The 25,040-nt window shown below is 45.5% G+C and overlaps 1 protein-coding gene across 3 annotated transcripts in view; it reads right to left on the bottom strand.

The window, feature by feature from the left end:
- Positions 1-25,037, bottom strand: part of LOC144128710 (cytochrome P450 3A14-like) — a 30,458-nt gene extending 5,421 nt beyond the window's left edge. The window contains exons 1-11 of one of the 3 annotated variants that reach the window (XM_077662344.1): positions 24,883-25,037; positions 22,040-22,136; positions 21,017-21,069; positions 20,117-20,213; positions 15,753-15,912; positions 11,585-11,776; positions 8,397-8,527; positions 7,772-7,871; positions 6,243-6,315; positions 4,348-4,460; positions 754-841 (exon numbers count right to left, since the gene is read on the bottom strand). In XM_077662344.1, the coding sequence (XP_077518470.1) occupies positions 754-841; positions 4,348-4,460; positions 6,243-6,315; positions 7,772-7,871; positions 8,397-8,527; positions 11,585-11,776; positions 15,753-15,912; positions 20,117-20,213; positions 21,017-21,069; positions 22,040-22,136; positions 24,883-24,941 (1,163 nt within the window). In that variant the 5' untranslated portion in view covers positions 24,942-25,037. Of the gene's footprint in view, positions 1-753; positions 842-4,347; positions 4,461-6,242; positions 6,316-7,771; positions 7,872-8,396; positions 8,528-11,538; positions 11,777-15,752; positions 15,913-20,116; positions 20,214-21,016; positions 21,070-22,039; positions 22,137-24,882 lie in introns of all 3 variants that reach the window. The other 2 variants (XM_077662343.1, XM_077662345.1) reach the window with 2 other exon arrangements.
- Positions 25,038-25,040: the final 3 nt, after the last annotated feature.

The following is a 25,040-nucleotide window of genomic DNA, read 5'->3' as shown; positions in this document are numbered from 1 at the left end:
GAAAAATAAGGTCCAGCATAGGCGGTGGAGGTAATTTTGTGCGTGTGAGACGTATTACATGATATAAAAATATTTTGGTGAGGCACATAACAATAGAAACAAGATGGAGCCAGGAAAAATTGAGAACACATTTATAAGAAGGAAATCTAATCCCATCCGCTTATGCTGCTAGATAGCGTTGTGAAGACGACCCTAGAGTTTGCTCAGGGTTTTTAGTGCATAAAATGATGCGCTTTTTTAACTTCATTACAATAAAAGCGTTCGGTTTCGTTTGGTTTATGTGGTTTAACATCCCGAAGCGACTCGGGCTATGAGGGACGTCGTAGGAGAGGGCTCCGGAAATTTCGACCACTTGTGGTTCATTAACGTGCACTGGAATCCCACAGAACACGGTTTTCTAGCATTTCGCCTCCATCGAAATGGTACCACCACGGTCGGGATTGAACCCCCGTCCTTCGGGACACCGAACCGAGCACTGAGCCACCGCGGCGGCTCACAAATACAGCGTTCACTTTATCCTTTTAACGAATGCTTGAAGGCATGGTGTGAGCTAAGCTATGTTCCACGGAAAAACATGAGCTCGTTGAGCACAATAGCTGACCAACTGGCCCCTCAGTAACTCTCCTGAACTATGTCCCCAAAAAGCACTTGTCAGGGCATTTGTGGCGGGAATCAAGTAACGTTCACGCCTCTGGAAAACACTTGTATCACTATCAAATGCGCTTCAGGCCATGTGTAGGAGACAGTACTCACACAAGTACTGGCGGGTACAGGCGAAGGGCTTCGTTGACGACCTGGCTCAAGTACGGCAGCTTCCTTGTCACTGCTTCATACTCGAAGTCTTCCTGCACAGAATAAAATGCAATCGTCAGAGCAGCAAGAACTGCGGCAGTGCAGTATGCGACATTCCTTGGTATCGCAGGCGGCAATTAAACAGGTGCTCTCAGTCGTCTTAACACGAAATCAACAGCAGGAAAGCTTGCCAGCTTTTCCCCGTAGGAAAGCAGACAACTTTGTTCTCAGCGAATATATCATAATTTTTGTAGACTCTTTACGCCCAAATTCGAACCCAGGTCACAGTTTATCTATCACTGCTCTGACGCAGCGTCAGCACGTATATTCCGTTTCGCATTTCGTCTGCATAAGCGCACATACTTTTGCATCAGCGCAAAGCATGCGGGTCCTTCTTTTCAACTTAACGTCGCGCTGTCAGTCGCTAGCATTGTGCAAATACCACATGGCTTTTTACATGCTTTATTGCTTAGTAACCGACCCATTAGACGAGGTGAGATTTCCTTGAAAAAGAGAGCAATGTGTTCTCAAGCTATAATCATCTCAGTGTCTAACGACCGAACTAGCGGGACACAATTGTGTCCTGAGCACAACGACTGACAACTCCACAAGAAAATCGACAGCTGGGACCAAAGGGCGCAAGCGGGCTGGAGGTGCGACATACCATTGCCCCTTCACACCCTCCGTCATATACAAGCTGTATTTAAATGTTCAACGTTTTCAGCTTCCATTCTTCCTTCTCCGAGATATTTTTTGGGCAGGCTCACAATATCGTCCCGCTAAAATGTTTCTGGGTGTGCCTCCGGTGCTCATTGAGGTCGATATTTCCATGTAATATATAAGGTTCTTCAATTTACTTCAGTGTATTCATTGCCATCTAATATTCTGTATCCAGTCATGGGGCTTCACTTATGCATCGTACCTCACTCCACTCATGACTCTCCAAAAAAGACCGTTAAGAACGATAGCGTCGGTACCGCGGCATTTTTCGTCAGAAGCATTATACAAGAACTTTAACATCATGCGTTTATATTTAATTCTTGATTAAAAGACTGCACTTCTAGTAAAGAGCTTTTTAAACGCAAATAAACCTTGCAATTCTTCTATCTTCTACTACCTTCAAGTAACGCTAGACACGCAAATAACCATAACCTCAATCTACCTATAACACACAATGTATACGGACGTGCAACGGTATCATTTGTCAGTGCCATAGTGTGAAACGTCATTCTATCCATTGTCAAACACCTTACCAACATAGCACTCGCTGTAAAACGACACATTATCAGAACAGTACACTTCACTCTACTAGTGAACCCTACTAGCCATGATGAACTGCCTAGATAGGTTTTATCTTGATAACGAATCCAATACTAACGATTGGCTAAGGACCCAGACACCTGCATCAACGTAAACATGTATCTTTTCTGTAGAATAAAAATGTATATATATATATATATATATATATATATATATATATATATATATATATATATATATATATATATATATATATATATATATATATATATATATATATATATATATATATATATATATATACATATATATATATATGTAGTGCTCTAACACACAATTTTTACCTGCTTGCGTTTTCAGCAGAACAATTTCAAAATTTTCGACAGTAGTATCTGTACAGCTAGGAGCCGTGTGCCGGCACTTCATTAAAGGGACACTTGATACTTACATACATTTACAGTTCGCGGTTATTTATTCTCTGGCTTTTTCTGGTTGTGTTGCTCTTTGTCCGACAGAAAAGACGAATTCGTTGGCGTGTAAATGAGTTTTTTTTTTCATTTTCGCGCCAGTCGATTGAAACTGGTGTCGTCCTTATGTAAAAGCACGGTTTGCCATCGTTTTGAGGTGAATGACATTGCTGCGTTGCCCTGAGATTCGCTCATAAATCGGTACGAAACACGCAGTTTAGTTACTTGCGAAGTCAGCCGATGATGGCGACACCTCTATTTTGTTTTGTTATTTTCTAGGTTATACAACCTCCGTTTTCGGTGAAAGTAGTCTCTGGGTGATATGAACGCGGTACCGTGTCGATACAGGCCGACTTCTACCGGGTGTTATAAGGAAGACTAAGTAATTTTTAAAAATGGAATTTTTGAGGCGAAAATATGGTTTTTGCGGCATGTTATTGCCAGGGTTGGCGGACGCTAGAAAACAGGTGAATCATCCTAACTAGTAAGATGGTTAGCAAATTTCCAATGATTAAGTTTTTAACAATTTGTCTTAGGCGTCTAGTTGCAATTAGAGATTTGTAGAAGGCCGTTAGTAACCACCATATATTTTTTTGGAATTTCGAAAACGCGATTACCCTCGCCGCAGTGACTCTACAAAGTTTGGCTGCATCGTGAGAAACACACGCGCTTTCGAAAAGGATGCAGGCCAAGCAACCCCTCCAGTGCACGTAACTAGTCGCAGAAACCAAACTTCGTCAAGCCTCAGCGGCGAGGGTAATCGCGTTTTCGAAATTCCAAAAACTGATATGGCGGTCGCTAACGGCCGGCTACAAATATTTAATTGCATCTAGATGCCTAACTGCAATAACTAAAAAGTTAATTATTGGAAATTAGTTAACCATCTGACCAGTTAAAATACCTCACCGGTTTTCTGGGCTCCGCCAACCCTGGCAATACCATGCCGCAAAAGCTATATTTTCGCCTCAAAAATCCTAATTTTTAAAATTACTTTAGGTCTTCCTTGTAACACCCGGTATATGTCCTGAGTGTCCCCTGAAGAAAAAAGCAGGTGAACGACCAACGTTGCTCACGATGAGTGCTCTGTTCTAGCTCTCCGCTCTATTATGTTCGCAGCTAGTAGCTTTTTACTCTCTACATAACAATGTTAGTGTTCGATATTAAGCACGCAAAGAGATACAAGCGTCTTTCTTTACGAAGAAGCGTATAGTTTGGCATTGGACAAACCCAATGGATAGTGAAATACCAGCATAGGTTAATACTGTCAAGAAATTTTCGCTGACGACTATAAAGTTTGCTACCTGCAAAAAAAAAAAGACAAAATCAGTATGAAAACTTCGTCTTTAAAGAACCGCTGCTGCGTTTGCAGTTTACCCTGTTCGGCCCTACTCGCAGATGTCACGACATTAAAGACACTGCGCAAGTTTGAAATGGTAGTGGTTTGGGCAGTACAGTACGCTTTTACCTTTGGGACCTCTTCGACCTCCCCTCCTTCCCATGAAAGCACAAAAAAATCAAAAGCAACGGCCTTAGCCCTCCTCTTCACTAGGAGAGGAAAGAAAACAATGAAAAGCAACCGCATGAAATCTGAGAACAGTTTCGTAAAAACAATAGCTGCGGGAATGAAAATCTCGTACTCAGTCAAGCTTTTAAATTGTTTCATTTTGCCTGCTGCGAATGAATAACATGCGAAAAAATGCTTTCGCAGTAGGGATTAATTTTTGTTTCACCCAGAGAGCACAAAAATGTCACCGCATCCCTCTTCAACGTATCACACAAAGCGCAAGTGCTCAATGTCCGTAAACTGGAGAGAAGAAGAGCACTCTACTTGCATTGCTGAAAACAGCATTGTTGACTTCTTTTCGAACTTTGCTTTGAACGTCTTGGTGCTTGGCCAAAAGGTACGTGATGTAACTTAATGACGTTGATGTAGTGTCGTAACTGAAACAAAGTTCAGATATGGAGACAGAAGTTTAGTATCCCGTTCACGCTGAGCGCACGACTACGTTACATGTAAAAGTTCACCGTAATCCCTTTTCCGAGCACCTGCTGTCCCCTGGACTTTCCAAGCGACATCCGGCCCTCCAAGCACTGCCTGGCCCCACCCAGCGCTACCCATGCCATCACTTCGCATACTCCGCAAATTATAACTAAGCACATTACACACCCCCGCCTGATCCCACTTATATTTCCTGTGATCCACCCCAGCCTATACTAACTGAAACCTGAAGTTAGAGCATTGCGTCTACACGTGACAAGTCGCCATACAATCTTCCAACTTACCTTGCCCCCCTCTCTCCTGGGGTGCTGGTTTACTTCGGATCCGTTAGAGGGTCAACTGGCCTTGGGGGAACAAGCTTGTTCTCTTCTCGGTGGCTAAAACTAAGTTGCAAAATAAAACGCATCCCCTCTTCCTTCGAATATCACATGTCTACTCATTTACATTTCTAGCAACCTGGTAATCAGCCTCATCTATTCTGAAGAAAACTAATGCAATATCCTTACTCTGCTGCCATAAACATACTCGTATTCATTATACACTGAGGTTTCATTTGATATACGTTAGTTCGGAAGTGTTTTTTCTTGTCTGTTCTTATACACATGCGCCCCACATTGACTCAAGGGAATTCGTACGGGTTGAGTAAGTGAAGCTGTCTGAAGCACAGCTTTGGAGCTTTGTTCTTGTTTTTCCTCAAAACATGTAATATAGCGCTACATTACACAGGGATCCTGCTTAAGGAAGCGAAATCTTAGCCACTTGAAACTTCAGTATCATCGTAGTTTTTAACAATATCATAGCCAGAGACGCAGCCACTCCGAAAGGTTTTAAAATGGGAACGAATTCGCTACTGCTATTGCCTGACAAGGGTGCGTGGCCCCAGTCAAGCATTTACTATTTCTCTGCGACCGCAGCTCTCTTAAACAATTTGTTGATGCTTAAAGAATACTGAATAAGAACTGAAGCTTCCTCTTGGTTCCAGCAGTGCATAGTTGCGGGCAGTAAGCAGTCCCGTAAACAGAAAACAGTCACTATATTCTTGAAGTTAAATTGCTGCACTTCAAACTAAAAAAAATGTAAGAAAAGAGTAACGGCGAGAGCGAGGTGTGTCTCTTGCCCTTGGAATGTTCCCTACTTAATAAAGAGTCACAATTTCAAAAATGTTTTAAAGGGTTAGGCTTTCTCTCTGAGAAGTCATCTGATCGCCGCTTTCTGGGAGCTGTCATCGACCGAAATCTCTCGTGGAGCTCCCATATCTGAGCCCACTCGCCGCGATTACATGCGTTCTCTCCTCTTTGAGGGGGAAATTTATGGGTCGAATCAGTACATTTAATGCTAAAACCGTAGAGCTTGCTCTTATCTGGCTTTATGAGCAGTATCTCCATTCTTGGAAAAGATAGAAAGACAAACATCCGTTCTCCGTAAGCGCCTTGGTCTGCCGAAATGTGCCTCCACGGCGGCAACTCTTGTTATCACCTGAAAATATTTCATTACAACACACATTGCGGCTGACACCATGAAGGCACATATTCAACGTCTCACTTGAGCCCCCTGTCACTATTTCGCAACCCTTCCTGTTACCAGGCCTTGTGGTTAACACCCACTCCCGTACTTCTTCCTTTCTCTCTCTTTATTCCCAGAACAACAACAGAAGCGACAACGAAAATGTTGTTGTTGAGTTAAGAGAAAAGGCGGGTACAGGATTGGAGTCTTAGTGCGCTCACCCTGCGATGAAAAGGCTGCTAGCACTGAGTAGCACTTCATCTGTTGTCAGCATACGGCTTTTGGAAGCTCCAGCTACAAAAAGCAATTAAAAACAGGAAAAAATTTGTTATCACTTATGTCCCTAGATGATAGCGGCAAGTACAAATCCGTTACTTCATTAAGAAGACGCCCACACGCGGCCTGCATGTCTAACGTTGTGCACAGATGCTGGAAAGTATTTGCAGATACCGTCTCAAACCGGAGTGCTATTTGACATTTATGCTCACCACGCTCGGCATCCTCTCATTCATTGAGCAAAATATATTGATGGCAACCAAGGAACTAAGGTCATAATCCTAGTTTCATCTTCCGCACCACGATTTTGAGCAGCCTGCAGGCCATCATATCGAAGAGCTTGTGTTACCCCTGAAAAGGCCGTTTCTTCGTGAGGAAGGAAATATGCTTGGATGTGTCGGAGGTGTAAATGTTGCGCATTCATCTTTATTTTTGTGTAGAAGCCAAGCACGAGTGCTTTCCCGGTTTGGTAAGCTTCACCGATGCACGCATGTAAATGCGGCGACTGCGATTCTTCGTATTCATTCTTAGCTGAAAGAGTCTCACTGAGTAAATATAGGCGGGCTGGCTGCATGCAGACAGATCAACCTGAGATGTAATTTTGATGAAGCCGTAGGCACATTGTCTATTATTCTCAGAGAACATCGGGGTCTATCCTACGATGAACAGCATAGACTGTGCCCTCACCTTGATTTAGGTAGCAAATCAGGAACGCACACTGCTTGAAAGGCTATAATAGTCCCTTCTACATCTCTCCACTTCCCCCAGTAAAGGATGCTGGATATCTGGTCACCTACACACGGATACGACGTAGTAGTCACGTGGTCTGGGTAAGCTCGGCCGATTCGCGGATATTAAGCGCCTCGTCCTGGCGGCCATTCCGGCCACGATTCGCGGAGCTCCAAGTCGAGAAAGCAAATTGTTAATCAAGGACACTGACGAAGATTCGAAGTGCGCGCCCTAGACCGGTCCGCTTTAGCTGGCGGTCGCTTTCCCGCCTCCAAACCTCCAAACATCCAAAGCGTGCGCAAGGTCAACGGGCGTGCATCGCGCCGGGATCCTAACTGCAGGGTCATTGTCGGTTTGGTTTGCCGCTTAGTCAGCCGGGCGGCACGTGAGTTGCAGGCATTGAAGACGCGCGATTCTATTGCTTTCGACCGCCACTTGCCTTCGGTTGCTGTGTTCAATTGTGATTGCGTAGATACGCGTCGGCTGCCGTTAACTGCCATCGCGCAGGAAGCACTTCAAACCGAAACCAGACGTAACGAGAATTCCAGAAAAGTTGTTCGCTTCAGAGAATTGCTTAGAGATTTCGGATACCAAACACATGAATCGAATCGAATGTCGGATACTTTGCCACTTGACCGAATACTCGCTAAAAATATTCCAACAAGCCTCCTGAATTCACTTGTTCTATTTCCTCCTCTCGCAGCATCAACAGTAGACATGTAATTGTCGTTTTTAGTTTGCTTACCGGATGTTTTGCTGATGTCTACAGGGTCGTTGTTAACAGCGTTACAGTCTTCTCGGTACTCGGCATCCAACAGGTTCTGAAGTATGCCGGGCTTTCTGTACTGGGATAAGCAGTCGGAAATATAAATCTTAATCAGTGTGCAGACTATGAGAGCTTGTTTTATCCTCCCGTCGTTCGAGAATATGCACTTTTTTATACTGATAACAGCTACGGCTTTCTAATTCGTTACCAGACACATGGTACAAAGCGGGAAAGTGTTCAGACTGAGGCGTTTCGACATACGAAAATATATAACAGCACTGGGTTTCCGTCAACAACAGGTGCAGCTTTAAGCAAGAACTCCATGGTACGTGTGGGCATGTGTAGTAAATATGAGAGCAGAAAGTTGACGCTCTTTAATTCTTTTTTCAAAGCATGCGTTTTCTTAAATACCACAGCCAACTTGAACAAAATAAAGGTGAGCATGGGGAGTTGGGGACATGCAGACGATAAAACACTGCCGTAAATTTTGTGCTGCTATTGCTTACGACTCCGCAAGAAAAGCAGCGTTACCGAACACCTCTTTGTGAAAGAAAGGTGCATGAACGTCAATCGATTCGAAAGACTCCTTACGTCGAGCACTTACCTCGGGATTGTTCCTTCTAAGTTGAATCATCTTTGCTGTTTCTTTGGTAAAAGCTATAGCAACGTAGGCACCGAGGAGCATGTTCATCCAGTACAATGGCTTCATTAGGGGCTGCAGCATGGAGGTGCTCTCTATGGCGAAATAAAAAGAGCAGCCGTCGCATAAAGGTGGATTCCTTGCTTAAAACTACTCCTTTACCGCGCCCATTGAGCGTCGTTAGTAGGCTAACAGTGACTTCGCGCTCTAATTGGTGAACATTTCGCGTTGCTTAATGCCACGCTGCTCGTGTAGTTGGTAGTCAAAGAATTGAAGTTTCGTCCCCGATATAGTTTTCATTTTTCCTGCGAGGCGCCATTTTTTTTTTTAACGCGTTCCGAAGACGTCAAGACACGGAACCGCGCTCTTTTCCCGCTAAAGATGACTTTACCGCTTGACTTCAGAGTATTCCGCGTTACTTACGGACACACCTGGCTTGTAATTAGACTAATAGAATTTCGTTTTCGATGTAGTTCCTTTTCTTCCCGCGAGACGGAGTTTTTAGAATGCGCTCCAAAAATGAGTTAGTGTCAAAGTCACCTGGCAGCCTGCGCATGCGCGATGCGTGTTCTAAAACGTCGCAAATCTCAGGACTTACCTTTGTCTGCATTTGATTTTATCGACGATCCTAGCAGCAGCTAATCTGAAGTTACTGCTTACTGCTTTTTCGTCGGGATTCAGTTCTGACATAGGCGGTAACGCGTTACAAGTGACGGCGCTGCCGGTAACGCGTTACTTTTTTTCGGTAAATTAGTAACGTACTCGTTGCCACTTGGGAACTGTGACGGGTAACATACGTTAACATTTTTCGGTAACGTGAGGTGTTACGTTATTAGTTACTTTTGTTCCAGTTGTTCCCCACTCCGCCCCCCCCCCCCCTTTTTATAAGAAAAGGGTTATGTGCAATTCAATAAAGAAACAGGTGCTCTCGATGACCTTCGCTGCGATTCGCATGCATGCCAGAAAACGCCTGCCCTTGACGACGCACCCAACTAAAAAAAAGACAGAATAGCCATAAAGCACAAAACACGTGCACGAACATGCATTCACACACTTGCGTTCACCTACCTCCCCTTCCCGAACCACTCACACACATAACTCTCTAAAGAGTGGAAGCATGCCGAGCATTATGAAACATCACATTTTTCAGAATTACTGTAAATTTGCCGAGAGTTCAGCGATGTTTTCTTTGTGAAGTTAGAATTGATGATGAAGTGTCATTTTGCGTTTAATGTCACATTCAGAAAATGGCTTCACCATGTGCCACAGGGTTAAAATCCATCACATGTAACTCTACAGGCAACTTTAGGTCACTATAACATTGCTAAGATCCTGCACATTTGCGCAAAGTATTGTTGTTAAATCAAGATTTCGCGTAAAATGGTTGTATGGGCTAGAAGTTTTATGTGAAATATCAGCTTTATAAAATTGTTATCGCGAGTTCGTAAGGCGAAGACGCACTAATTAAAATTTATGGCTATGAAGTAACAGCAAAGTAATGCGCGGTACTTTTTTCGGTAGCGGTAACGCATCACTTTTTTATAGGGAACGTAGGGCGGTAACGCGTTAATTTTCTCTTGGCGTAGCGAGTAACGTATTTAGTTACTTTATTTCGGTAACGCTTACAACACTGTGAAATGTGCAAAAAACGGTAATTTTTCTCACGGTAAGGAAAGAGTTAAGCGCAAGTATGTTGAAAGCAAAGATAATACCATAGCTGTCACTAAAAAAATGCGAGGATTGGGGCATGCTTCTTCGGTGGCAAATGCCGACTTGGCGCCTTTTCTTGACGTGTACGGATGCGAAGTTTGAACAGAGAAAGGAAATATGCGCTTGCGCTCTGGAAGGACACTGAAGGCTAATAGAAGTTGGGCTGTGTCGATAGGATACTGGGTTCTAATCCAAAGATACCACTCACACGGGAAACGGAGCTTTTATAAGCTAGAAAATAGAGCAAAACGAGGTACAGGTGTCGCCACCAGCGGCCGGTTTCGCAAGTAAAATGAGTGCGTCGACATCGATTTTGGGAGCGGATTCCAGAGGCTACAATACATCGCCATTCACTTGAAGCAGTGGCAACCAGTTTTTTTCGTTAAGGACATCATGGGTATGTATTCACGGCGGAGGGAAGATCCTAATATCGTTTTCTTAGCGACAAATGCGCCTTTGGTGCGGAAAAAACGTGAGCATAGCGAGGAAGAGCAAGATAATCGTTTTTTACTGAGAACAACAAATGCATGGACTTGTCCCTAAGGTCTTCAAAGCAATGTAAACCACCAGAAATAGTTAACTTCCCTCTTCTTTCCAGTGAGGATTAAAAACAAGGCAGCAAATTCCTGACTAAAAGCATGAAAGCTACGCTAAAAGCGTAAGCTACACCGCACATTTGTTGCCTTATCAGGAAACAATGTTTATGATGAATATCTTGCTCTCTACCTGTAGTGCTGTCTCTGGTATCTACTCTAAACTGAATAAACGCAATTTGACGGGGTACCGACCCTGGCTCAGTTACTGATGTCCGATAAAGTCGCTGTCGAGTGCACCCAGAAGTGCGCACGCACAGTATAATTTATGGCGCTCAAGCCCAGACGTTAGGAGAGGCAATTAACATGGGATATGCGGCAGTTTACGCTAGCAAAGTTTACCTAGCAGTACGCCATTGGGCTGTGATGCCAGTTGGATATTTTGAAGTGAAATATGAAGCTAGCCCAGCAATTCCGATGCATTGATTTAGACTGTCGTTCATGTGTACCGTTTTTCTCAATTTCAGTCTGTGTACGCTGTTATCTTCTGAGCTGCACGTTTTTTTGCATATGGACGTTTCGTGATGCCTCTGTCTCTCCAGTAGTTGGCACTTGGCAGCTACTTTTCATCGCTGTTTTTGCTCGTTTGTTTATATTATAACTTGCTACTGGAGAAAATTGACTACTCTAATATACTATAGCAGACGGTTAGAGAGCCAAAACCATTCCAAGCAGTGCGGTGACTCCAATGCCCCCGTTCTTTAATAAATAAATAAATGTCTCTGCTATGGAAGTTTTGTTATTTTTTGTGCCAACGAGTTCACATCCGTGCACCCTCAATCGAATATGCGACTTCCACTCACGACAGATCAAATGGAAGGGTCCCGTCATAACTCCCCGCAGTATTACTTTGGCAGTAGCGGCGAGGGCGTTTTCGGGTCCCTTCTGGAAGCTGCAGTCGATGCCTAACGCCCCGCGCCCCACGTAGTCCATGGCGAGCCTCTGGTAGAGGTGGTAAACGTTCGCCTCCTGGCCACTGTCGGCGAGCTTTCCAACGATGTCGAGGAAGATATCGGCCCCGATTTTTAGCTCCGCCAGCATCTGCCAACAGGCAAAAGCTCTGCTCAGAAACCACAGAAAAAGGCTCGTCTTGTGATCAATGAAACGAGCACGTGTTAGTGCGCAGTCTGTCCCCATATCATCTGGCGATGGAGAAAAGCAAACGGACATTCACAATTTCAAACTCAGAGGACAAAGCGAAGTTGAATTTCGTAGAATTTTGCGGGTCCACAACCGCCAACTGCACTTCACCTTTTACTTTGACGAATGCTATGTAAGACCGCCTTTTACTTAAACAAAGACCGCGTTATCGAATTATGTTCAACATAAACATTACATTTTTCTGCGTGTTATAGCTGTCGATAACGTTTCTCAATTCCGAGATAAAGCAAGAAGTTTGGGAATTTTTGCAAACTCATTTAAAACATACTTTGCTAAATTTCGCTTAGAGCTGCACAGCTCTACAAATAACTGCTGTGTACCCGCGGTGTCTTCTCAAGCAGGGGTGCAAGGTATGTTTTCGAAGCAAATGAGAGATTTTAGTGGGGTTACCTAGTGTCTGTTCTTAAAGAGAAGCTGAAACGGTTTTCAAATCGCACGAAACGTTGTGGTTGGGAAGAAAGGACCTTGAAAATCATGCGTGTAAATTTTTTCTCGATTCTGTCCGTAAACAGAGCTGCAATCGCTTCTTAAAAACCCGCCGCCAGCACGCCCTCGTCGCTTCCGGAGGCGTCGGGTGGGGGGAAGGCCGAGAGGGAGAACTAGCGGAAGTGACGCCATTCACGGAGAGTCGGCCGGCCCTCCGCCTGCGCTTGCTTCGCTGCGGCCCGCGCTTTGGCGGCGAACCACAGATCAACGTAACATTCTGCCAGTGCCGTTCACTTTCTCTGGTTCAGGGGTTCTGTGCAATGCTTGAAGCCTACATGTATATAAACCAGTTTTGCATGGCACTTCTTTCGAACAGCGCTCAGCACACAGCTTGGTACAATCCGTCGGTTGTTCTCCTCCAGCCTCTTCCAAGTTAACCAGACAATCTGGTGGTACGCAGCATGCCGAAACTGCCTGCACAAAATATGTGCATCAATATTTCTCTTTTCGTTATATTACTTTCTTACCTGTTTGTAAACTCTTTGCCTTTTCCAGCTGGTTCACCTCCATGCTGAGCTAAGGCCCCTTCCAACACAGTCTTTAAGGCACACAGTCTTGAACTCTTTTGAGCTCATTGCGCACTGTGTGCCTTTTTGCTTTTTCCCGATTGCTTGCACCTCATGGCAGCACAAGCGATTCTCTTACTCTTTCATCAGCGCGCAGGACACGAAGCTGCACCTAACTAAACAAAAAATCGATTATATAAGCCTAGTATACTTGAGCAAAGCAAACATTTGCATTATGAGCGCTTGGTCATGGCTGACGATCGACAATGGCGCCAGAATTCATACTAATTTGTCCTTGAGTCAGAACGGCAACGTTGTAGAGCCGCGTTACGCATACATGCCTATCATCCACAAGTAATTCTGCTGGTTATCTCGATACGCAACAGCAGCAACTATATCTCGCAGCACACTATAGTTTTAACGAGCAGCACTACGAGCTCCGAAACGCAGCCATAATTATTGCTCAAAAGCGTGCTCAGCATGCAAAAAGAAAAAAAAGCAAAGCACGGGGGTAAGTGCAGAAGGTTCGTGGTTGAACAGTAGCCCGAACATGCGACAGAAGTAAAGCGCACACGGGAGCTTCCTCCCGGTCGCCTCGTCTCTTCGCGCTGCAGTACAGCAGTGAACCCACTCCAACTCATCCAGTTTGGCATTGTATTGTAGTTCTAACAGGCCTTCGGGAGTAGTTAGGCAAGTAACTATAAATAAATGAACAAACAAATGCTTTACTTCGCGCGACTCTAAGTGTGCCGGTGATCTGATTTAGATCATGTTCGCAGGCATTACAAGTGGGTCAAGAGAAAAAACGAGGTAAAAAAAGACTCAGGACCAGGAGAAGACACACACACAGACTGTCGACGGAAAGAAGTTAGTGGCCACGCTTTTATGCAGCAGCGGTACACAACAACGTTTCGGCACAATTTTCTTTTTTTATTATTGCCACTTGCACGGGCACCTACACAAAAGAAATGCACTCGCATGCACGTACGCAAAACATACGTTTTAGTCGAGATTTGGCTTTCGTGTTACCCTGGTAGGACGTGAAAGGCCCATACTGGGTTAACGAAATTTTCGGCTCGCAGGCGCCGCCATGCGGTCGCTTCTCTATTACTTAGCTTCTTATTTGGCGGTGGCAGCAGTTTTCTGTTTAGTCTGTAGTTCTCAACGATTTCGGAATAGGTTTGCGCGCGCTCGTCCAGGTTCCGAGAGTCCGGCGGTTCCACGGTTACCCGGAAGCAGAGAATACGGGAATGCGCTGACTACCCCGGAGTCGACGAAGGTATTGATAACAAAGGAAGCTGAGAAGCCTTGCTGCGCAGCGAAGTACCCGCTCGGCAGAAACAAGCCAATCCGCCTGGCGGCTGAGGCCGCGAAGAGATAAAATCTCTTTGTTAGCCTTTAGTCACGGAGGCTCCGGCCCCAGCCCTCCAGGCCTGCGTGCCCGGGGCAGTGAGTAGTAAGGGGTCTCCATTTCCGGTGGAAATAAAAGCTGTGTCTCACACACACACACACACACACACACACACACACACACACACACACACACACACACACACACACACACACACACACACACACACACACACACACACACACACACGCACGCACGCGCGCACGCGCGCACGCGCGCACACGCGCGCACACGCGCGCACACGCGCGCACACGCGCACACACGCGCGCACACGCGCACACGCACACGCACACACGCACACACGCACACACACACACACACACACACACACACACACACACACACACACACACACACACACACACACACACACACACACACACACACACACACACACACATCCATCCATCCATCCATCCATCCATCCATCCATTCGTGATTTCCAACACGTGAAAATGTCGCGACTTGACTTTCACTGCCGGCGCACTCCGCGGCCTCGTTGGTTCCTCCGTTTTCTGACGCTGCTGATGGCTCGAACATCCATGGTCCAAACTGTTCAACACTGCTTGAATTATCCGTAATTTCCAAAACGTAGTCGTTAAAAGTCAGCTGAAACAACGCGCTACGCAGCCACGCCGTCGCTGCAGGCCGGAGATCCCCGTGGATGACGTCACGACAGTCCCGGCCAATCGCGGGCTAGAGCGGCGTTCGCTCGTCGCCCTGAGGCGATGGGGCGCGTTTTCTTCTAAAAAACAGCTTTTTGCGTTTATTTCTGCCCTTTTTGAAAGAGATATTCTTTTTCAGCGGACTAAAAGCTACAAAATGACGTAGAGAACTCATTTTTTTTCGAAAAGTGCTTCAGCTTCCCTTTAAAGAAACAGCAGCGTTGTCGAAACAGTTTACGGCTAAGTTGATTTCAGGTGTGTGTAAACTATGCAAAGCGTTACGGTACATATTAAATATTGTGGGATATTAGCACTGATCGAGCCCTTGCTGAGTGAACTGTCGGAGCTACTTTCTGGTTACCGCTCTAAGCACGCTTGGCCGTAAATTAGAATAAGTCATTTACAGCTCTTTCTTGTCTAAATTGAAGTAGGCTTCCATGTTTGGAAATAAAAAGCTTTTCCAATGGGTAATTAACACCACGCAGGCTGAGCGTGTCAAACGTCTGAATTCTTCAGTTTGATTCGGAATTCTCAGCATTCGAGCAGTAATGTTCCATTTGAGGAATCTTGTTTTTTCCAAGGAAACAGATTAGAAAAATTTGGCCTAAAGGAAATTTTTTGCGCAGTTTCTGGTAACTTTTTAGGACTCGAAACTTTCCCCTTTTCGAAGTTAAAGGAGGGTTCAAACTGCTTGATGAAAAAAGTGCCTGAAATAGAAAATTTGGGGTCTAATCGAGAGAATTTTTGGTCCAGGAGTAGAACATCACTGTGTTCTAGTGGCTAGATACCTGTTGATGTGGTTTCGCTATTGCCCTGGGTTACCTGCTTTAGCTTCGCCGGAGTAAAACCAGGAGCAATTGCCCGTCGTAAGCTTCGCCATTGCATGCCGCTTGCATGGACAATACCATTTTTCAGGAGGGGGTGATTCTTCTCCATGACCATTGCCATCTGTAAGAAAAAAATCTGACTTCCTGTCTATCTATTCCACGGAGGAAGCACGTGGAAGAAAACATTATGGCAACGCACTTGCATGCAGATAATCAACCGGCAAGGTTTATACTGCATTCTTGATTATGAGGAAAATATTGATGCGCTGCCCATACACGTATACAATAGCACTAGCGCTGTTATATGCATAATGCATGGACATAAAATATAAAAGATGTATATTGTTACAGGAATAAACGCCCCGGGCACGGCGTACGCCGACCAAGTGCCCTGCGCCGGAGAAGATGAGGCGCGGGGAGCGCGCGAAGGAGCGAGCGCGCGCAGACGAAGATAAAGTTTGGGGGCCGGCCGGCGGTGTTCCCTTGGCTCTCTCCTACCTGGCGTGGTTTCCTTTGGGCGGGACCGTCGTCCCGTTGCATATTTTGCTGGCAGCGGTGGGATGGCGCTCACCCGCGCTCGGAAACAGGCTGCGGAAGGGGCCGAGGACGGCGAGAAACCTCCGGCTGGCGCGGCGGACGGCGCTGCTGATCTCGGGCATTCCGAAGGCCTGACCCGGCGCCGGAGGCCGCCTTTGAGCACCTCCATTGGTGACTGGACCGACTAGAGGCGAGGTTGGAGGTGGTGGAGCATGGGCCCCGGCATGCTGTACCGACTGATCCGAACTGCGGCGGGCCGGTGCCTTCCATCAACACCATGGAATCCGCACCCGTGCCCGCCAGGCTGGCTTCGCAGGACGACCTTGGTGTGCACAGCGCAGGTGCGTCACATCCGGCCTGCCCGCTTGGGATGGTGGCGGAGTTACCAACTTTTGATAGCACTGGCCCTTGGGAGGCCTACCAACTCCAGCTCGACACCATCGCGGCGGAGCAGGGATGGGACGCCAGCACGAGGGCTGTGATGCTCGTCTCTAGGCTGTGGGGCCGAGCGGCGGAGCTGCTCCCAAGCCTGCCCCGCACCGAGCTGGGCCGGTACGACGCCATCGCGGGCCTCCTTGCCGATCGTTATGGGTCGGGTCAGCCCCAGCTCCAATACCAGCGCCTGCGTGCTCACCGGCAGGAGCCTGGGGAAAGCTACCGGGACCTTTCCGCGGCGGTTCAGCGGTTGGCGTTGCAGTCGCTGCCACCAAAATATGCAACGGGACGACGGTCCCGCCTAAAGGAAGCCCAACCAGGTCGGAGAGAGCCGAAGGAACACCGCCGGCGGCCCCAATCTTTATCTTCTTCTTCTGCTTAGTAAGCATGGCGCATACCCACGCAGGGTGATTGGCCAAGTTTCAGTAGATAATCACAATGAGGCATTTGCGCGGGGAAAAATAGGCGTGAGAAGACTAAATGAAGATAGAAATTGGAAAAGTCAAATGAATTAAAGAAATATGAATTACCAGGTATAGAATCTAGCACTTTTGGACATGCGACAAAATTTTGTATACAGTTAACAAGGTAATCGATCAGTTGCACTTATGTAACCATGAAGGTAGCCACAGACACTGCTTAACGGGAATCCCTTTCCGCTCGCACCGAACGAAAAAATAACGAAGAGACAGAGGGAGTCCTAACCTCGGAAGAGGGACTTCCGCCAAGAGAGGAGAAAATGATCTATTGTTTCAACTTGCCCACATGATACACAAAGGTTGGCCGCAGCGAACCCACATCTGCATAAGTACAAATTAAAGTGAGGGATTCTGCATCGCAAAAGCGTCATTGACACCTCACAAAGCCTTGATTTACACCACCGGATATTCCATGGGAATTTTAAGTGGTTAAAATCCATGATATTGAGCAATGGATCACTCAGGTTGGCTGAAATATGTTGGAAGCGCTGGAAACGTGAAGTTTATCTAATAGAATGAGGTGAGGGACGGGATAGATAACAGGAGCGCTGAGAGCTCGCCTTGCCAATAAATCAGCCACCTCGTTAAAATAGACGCCCGAATGCCCAGGTACCTAGACAAAGCGGATCTCGCGCACTGTGCGTGGAACAATAAACCTAAGCGAACGATTCAATAAAGATTTTCCCAAATTTTGGAGAAAGACTAGAACTGAAAGGCAGTCTGCAAGAATAAGAACCCGTGCTACATGCCTAGGAAGTTTGAGAAGAGCCAAACCAATGGCCAGAAACTCTGCGAAGAATATAGGAGTACAATCTGGGATACGAACGGAATAGCTCCAAGCCAGCTCCTGCGCATATATCCCAACCGCCGCCTTCCCACAGCAGCAGGAGGCATCAATGGAGATAACAGTATGAAGAGGAAAATTATGTAGGTGTTCAGAAAGGAGGCCATTTAGGATATCTGCGGGACGGGACAATATGGTCATAATAGAAGGCGGTGTCAGCCTGCGTATCTGGAACTTGTTGCAAGGAGATGAGATCAACCTGAAGTGGGGCTAACAGATTTTGTGAGAACCTAACTTGCGGGAGCTGATAGCGTGGCCAATGGTTAGTGAAAAACAGGTGTGGTTGGGATAGAAAAATGGGACTACGAACGCCGGGGGCCGGGTCAAAGGACCCGAGGAAAGTACGCACTGTTAGAGGTTGGAAGCGGGAAAAGAGATCGGGGATACGGCCTTCCAGATCAAGGACAGCGTTTTAAGCTGATTTTGGGAGCCCGAGGCAGAGCCGTAGGGCACGCCTTTCCAGTAAAGCTAATGACTGCAGATTGTAGTCTGCGCTACCAGAGAACAAGACACAACCAAATTCCAGAATCGGTCTCATATAAGCCTTATAGAGCAACAGTAACGTGTCAGGACGCATGCCAAACTTTTTTATTGCCAACTCGTGTCAACTGGCCCAGAGCACGTTCCCCTTTAATAACATTATTCTTAATATGGTGTCGCCAGTCCAAACTTTGATCATAAGCAACGCCTAGGTATTTAAGTATTTATCTATTTAGGTATTTATCTTCGTTTGCGCGTGCTCGCTCCTCCGCGCGCTCCCCGCGCCTTATCTTCTTCCGCCCAGGGCAATTGGTCGGCCTATGCCGTGCCCTGCGCGTTTATTCCTGTAACAACTTTCCCGTAACGACCTTTATTCCCGTAACAACGTTGCAATATATAGACATAATAGCACGCAGTAATTTTTCACAAGGAATCTATACATACATAAGCGCTATGACAGATTCTATTTTAGATGCTGCTGGTCCAGCGCATCGATTAAACAGGTCAGCAAAGTGGGCATTGCGAACTGAAAGTTTGTTGTTAACACTCAGTCCTGATCGAATCTATGCTTGATAAAACCATCGTAGTAGAGCTTGTAGGAAACTCGGATACTAAAAGGATGAAACACGTACGCTTTAATGTATATAGCTCAAAAACATATATAAAATAATATAGTAGAACAATGCCTCCTCCTGAAAAAGAAACGAAAAACCTACGACCAAATGCTTGAAACCAATTAATATGCGTCATCACAATGTGCCTGACTTCTGAAAAAAGATATAGCAAGCATGTTAGGCAAATTTTCTGCATTTTTCCGCCCACCAGGTGAGTCAGCTACTCATCACAAATAACATGACGAGAAGAACTTGAAGCGGAAATTTCTAAAAAAAAGTACCTTTCAATTGCTATAGAAAGCACGCTTTGGTGCAACGTTATGGAACAAGCAGCATCGTTTTCGCCATGTCGCGACACGCGAGTGCTGCACATTTAATACGCCTATACATCTACGGGAATATAACAAAACGCTTGCGAAAGATCGCAAGAGTGACAATGAGAAAGGGCAGAAGTGCCCAATCTTCCCAATTTGAAGCAAATGGTGGCCCCCTGGTTTAGACATGGCTGTAGGCATATTTTTCTATGGAGACTGACGGCATACCTGTGGCGTCAGCTTGATTTGAAATTTTCCTTGTTTCTCTGTTTTGTTAAATAACTAATAAGAGGCGCTAACTTGTGTCCTGAAAGAGCCGTTCCTCCAAAAGTTATTTTCACTTTGGGAGTCAATGCAATGAGCAAAAGAAATATAGAGAAATAGAATCAAATTAAGAGTGACACACACAAACAATAATCGACATAGGACATCTAGAAAGGAAATAACAAAGAAATATGTTTCGTTGAACTAGCATGGTACATGAACTGGAAAACAGTGCATGACACCGACCTCACCTGGGCCCCACAGGTCTACAGGACAGAGAGAGAGAGTCACAGAGCGAGTGAACGCAATAATGTATGAATGGTAATTCAAAGGTAAGGAATTGCTGTCATAAACTTACACCACGATCCGTAAAACTTTGGAAGTTGCGAACAAGGACATATTCTAAGAAGTCCAGGTCTTTCGTTACTATAAACGGCACATCTCCATCGTAGAATCTGCAAAGTGGAATAGACATGCAAACGCGCGCTCGGATCTTTGAGGTCTAACCCTTACAAAAAGTTCTTTAGACAGTCTATATACTGTCCGCAGACTTGTGTCTATAAACTCTACAGACTATTTATAGACGAATTCTAAAGAACAGTCTCTAAGCAATACAAATCATACAGACAGTTTATAGACTATCTGTAGATTTATGGCCATACATTTTAGTAGACGTTTACCTATAGAGGGTCTACAGATTATAAATAGACAAAATGAAATATCTATAGGAAGGCAATAGAGCCTATAAGAAGTCTATAGACTGTCTGCAGACCGTTTTTATAAGCGATGGAGACCGTACCACGACGAAATTGAGCGCACGGTGCGTCTCTGCGCCTAGATTTCCGTAATTTTTCTTTTTGGTCTGGGTTGCATCACTCAGGGAATAACTATTGGCTCCTTGGTAATTGTTTTCATATGCATAATATCGATATTTTGTTATGTTAATCACGACATAATAATTTCATGATTTTTAAGGTTACAGTACAGTTTCAACAACACGTATACTTCTGCTGGTCGTGATGTCACTAATTTAACAGCAAAATAAACGAATTCCTAGAAGAATTCTAATTCACTAAAGTTCCAATAATGTTACTTCTGAAAACGGGTGTTTATGTATTGCTACGAAGAACTATGAGCGCAATTAGAACAAAGAAAAGTTGATTTTGAAGAATTTATTTCCTCTTAATGGCCATCCAGACACACGCTCATCAATTATCTCTGGGCAGAGTTTCTTACAACCGAAGAAGTCGGGCCTTACCCGAAAGTGTCGCCGTACTTCTTGAACCATTTGTCAAGAACCTTGAAATGATCCTGTCGAAAATTCACCGAAGTATTGATCACAACTCGCGATATTCAGCTAAGTTTTTAATTGCCGATAGAAGCTGACAAACAGGAGAAAACATTTGCCACAAATCACTTCTAAGCATCACAGCAACACCTATACAAACCTAAACGAACAAAAATACGCCCAGCATTCTCAATTTTAGTAGCTTACCCACAATATAAGGATATTTAAAAAAAAAAAAAACTCATTGCCTTGAGAACACGCGTGACAGTGATGTTCTGCTTGCTAATAATTATTTGTTTCGTTATATACTGCTCCGCGATCGACATTTCCTGACCCGGAAAAAATCGGATACGAAAAAATACTGAAAATCAGTGCCTTTTAGGCTTGAAAGCTGCAGATAAGGTACAGCCTAGCAATAAGAATCTAGGCTGCTCAGATATGAGTCAGATATGCAGTTTTAGCCTTTACGGACGCGCGTTTCACTGTAAGTAAAAAAAAAAGCATTTTTCTTTGTTGTGCGCATAATGCATGCTGAACACTTGCTTTCGAGAAACCTGATGTTCATCACATGACGTTATTTTAATCCGGCGGTCTTAAGAAATCGTTCATGTCAGCAACAAGGCTCAAAGCACAACTGGTTCAAATAAATAATACGCACAAAGTTCGGATGCATGCGCCGTGCGTTTTCAAAATTTTGCCTTATTGTTATTTATTTAGCTATTAAATACTGCGGACACTACATACAAGCAAGGTGAGTAGTACACGTTAGTAAAGACACAAAGAAACAATCATTACAAAAAGAGCTAACAGTAGTTGTTTGAATGATGTGGTTGTCTGAATACCCTATGCTGTAGGTGGGAAAATAAAAAAATTACTCCTGCTTCATTGTGTCCGTGCGCTGAAGTTTTGTAGCCACCTTAAAACGACGTGTTTCTGCAATGTCTTGCTAACTGTGATTAATCTCGTACAAGTACGCTTTCCACTTGCCCTCACCGTTTCGTGATACTCCAAAATGTTTCCCCATAGCAGACTCGGTGTGGGGCCGGGTATTCCGAGGGCTTTGAAATATGAGAAGTGTCGCTGACGCCACCTGGAACGGGACGAAAGTGCAGTGAAGTCTTGCTTATCGGAGCACTACACTCGGTTTTCTGCAGACTTGGCGCAGAGAGAGTCAACGTTTTTAGTTAAGGACAGTTGGAAAACTTGCCTGTAACTTGCCTCCGAGAATCGACACACTTCCGTTGCCGCTTTCATCGCAAAGAGACGCGAGCGCCATCTCTAGGGTTTTGACAGTACCACGTTAGTTTTGTTTTATCCAACGCTATCTAAAAACGTATAAGAGCAGCCGGGCGCAGAGCGGACCCAAAACGGGTGCCGCCTAGGCAGTAGCGCTGCGGTCGCTTTGGGATGGGCGCGTCGTCTGCTACTTTCAGCTTGAGGGGCGTCTGCAGACGGTGACTCGCGTGCGTACAGAAACGTATTGATAATGAATACAAACGTAAGTTGCGCCTTCGTCTCTTGTGTATTAATGGAACAAGACGGCTTAAAGTAGCATTTATAACCGTAACCTTAGCCGGGCACGTTGAAGAGGCGTTGGCAAACAGCTTATCACATGTGTATTAGATACGCATTCAAGAAGTAAAGCTACCGTGCTCCCAGTATCGATCACGTTACTTATACAAAGTGCCTCAACCACCATGACGACCATATTTTCATCACGACTCATTAAAACAGGGACAGTGGCTGAAGAAAAAAATCAGTGTGTATGCCGCAGGAAAAAAGAAAGAAAAAGCATTTAGTGTCCTTTTAAGCTTTCTCCAGGCTTTATTTACAGACACTCAATATTAGTGATTTAATCAATAGAGGGAAGTTTACAGTCTACATTGCACAACCGCATATTACCCACGGGAGAAACCCAAACTACGAGGGGGTAAGCGGGACGTCGTGTTTCTGATTTTCCCGCGTGGAACCGCGGAAAGAAGGGCTTTAAGTTTCAGCCGAAATCCACAGCCAAAAGCTCAACCCCGAACATCCTGGCCTCTCGTACCACAGGCGTAGAGCGCACGCGAACTTCGCAATACGTGGATGAGTGCGGCTTGAAGCGGCCACACCCGGCGCACCGGATGCAAGGCGCGAGCCAGCGTAGACTAGTTATGGAGCACTCTCTCCACGTGACCAAGCGCAGCCAGAGGGCGTAGCGGCGGCGAAGATAAAACCAAGAAAACTAGCGTGGTACTGTCAGAACCCTAGAGATGGCGCTCGCGTTTCTGAGATGAAAGCGGCAACGGAAGTGGGGCCGATTCCCGCGGGCAAGCTTTCCAACTATCCTTATCTAAAAACGTTGCCGAGAGCACAGGAATAGCTTCCGCACTGATAAGTTGTAAAGTCGTCAGCACGTCTGTCTAGAGCACTCGAAAGGCCAGCTTCTGGCTGCATGCGCGACGCCTACCGATAACGCCTGGTTTGAGACAGCCTGCATCCGAGTAGGCGCCGCCACACTGCCTTCATGGATGCGCCGCGGCCGCGAACCCAAACCGAAATAACACGTTTCGGAAAATTCTTGCTGCAATGTGCGCCAAGATGTGTTATCTTGGGTTCAGACCGCGTCGGAACGCATTATAATTTGAAACCACTGCTATGTTTAGGTGGAAGAAAAACACGCACACACATAATAATAATTGGTTTTTTGGGGAAGGAAATGGGCGCAGTATATGTCTCATATATCGTTGGACACCTGAACCTCGCCGTTAGGGAAGGAATAAAGGAGTGAGTGAAAGAAAAGATTAGGTGCCGTAGTGGAGGGCTCCGGAATAATTGAAACCACCTGGGGATCTTTAACGTGCACTGACATCGCACAGCACACGGGCGCCTTAGCGTTTTGACTCCATAAAAACGCAGCCGCCGCGGTCGGGTTCGAACCCGGGAACTCCGGATCAGTAGTCGAGCGCCCTAACCACACGCACACACAAAAAACTGGTTTCATTCTGTGCAGCCTGCTATTCTGTTGGCGAGGTTGGCTCGGTGCCACAAGGTCGCTGCCAATAGACAATCTAAGTGAAAGCAGATAACGTGCGTTGCGTCAAATTCAGGTCATGCTCATGCCAACATTATCAGGTTGGTTTTTCGAAAGCGTTTTTCGGAAGGAAAGACAATTGTACGATTGTAAGTCTTCCACCCCGGCCAAGCGCAAGTTCTGTTTGAACACAAAGACTTGTTTTCGAAATGTTTAATATAGCTACAACAGGGTTGCCTCGAAGCTATAATGCTGAACTCCAGCTACATATCAATTTTAGATTAAACAATGGAAAAGGCAAGAACTGTGACGGGTATTGTAGGTGACGTGATAACACCAATTAGGTGTTATGACTGCACACACAAATTCTTGGAACCTGTATCCGGCTTCTTCCCCTTAAATAAAATAAATAGGCAGAAATGAGTGTCAGTCATTTCTAAGTGCTGATCAGAACAGAGTGATCGATAAAATAAACATTGAGTGTTATTAGAAGTTTTGATGCCCAAAGAAATATTTTTTTTTGGAGGGGGGGGGGAGGGGGAGGAGGTTCTGAAATAAGCAAGTTGTTATATCTTAAGTGCCACAATATTTCATCATTAAAGGCCAAGAATCGCATCTTCAGAAGAATGTGAATGGTTGGCACCACGAATTCATTAATGGAGCTACTACGCTCTTTTTCTATGTCGCCTATGGTTCGTCGTAAACGCATCTAGCTGTATCTTCCAAGCACGCTGCTGAACTGAAGAAGGAGCAAACCTTTTAGCAAGGTTCGATACGCTTCAGAGAAATACTTTTTAAGGGAGCAAAAGTACAACTGTCTCACCTGAAAAGTGCGACCACGAATACGCCCAACACGCTGACCGCGGCGACTAGCAAAAACATCGCTGTAGGGCGGCCAGGCAAGGCCGTTAGCGGCTGCTGGTGTGGCCTCAAGACAAGCCACCGCAAGAGGGCAGCATAGTAGATTGTACGGCGACGTTC

The sequence above is a fragment of the Amblyomma americanum genome, chromosome 4, assembly GCF_052857255.1.
Source record: "Amblyomma americanum isolate KBUSLIRL-KWMA chromosome 4, ASM5285725v1, whole genome shotgun sequence".
NCBI lineage: Eukaryota > Metazoa > Arthropoda > Arachnida > Ixodida > Ixodidae > Amblyomma > Amblyomma americanum.
This window is presented reverse-complemented; position numbering and strand designations above follow the sequence as displayed.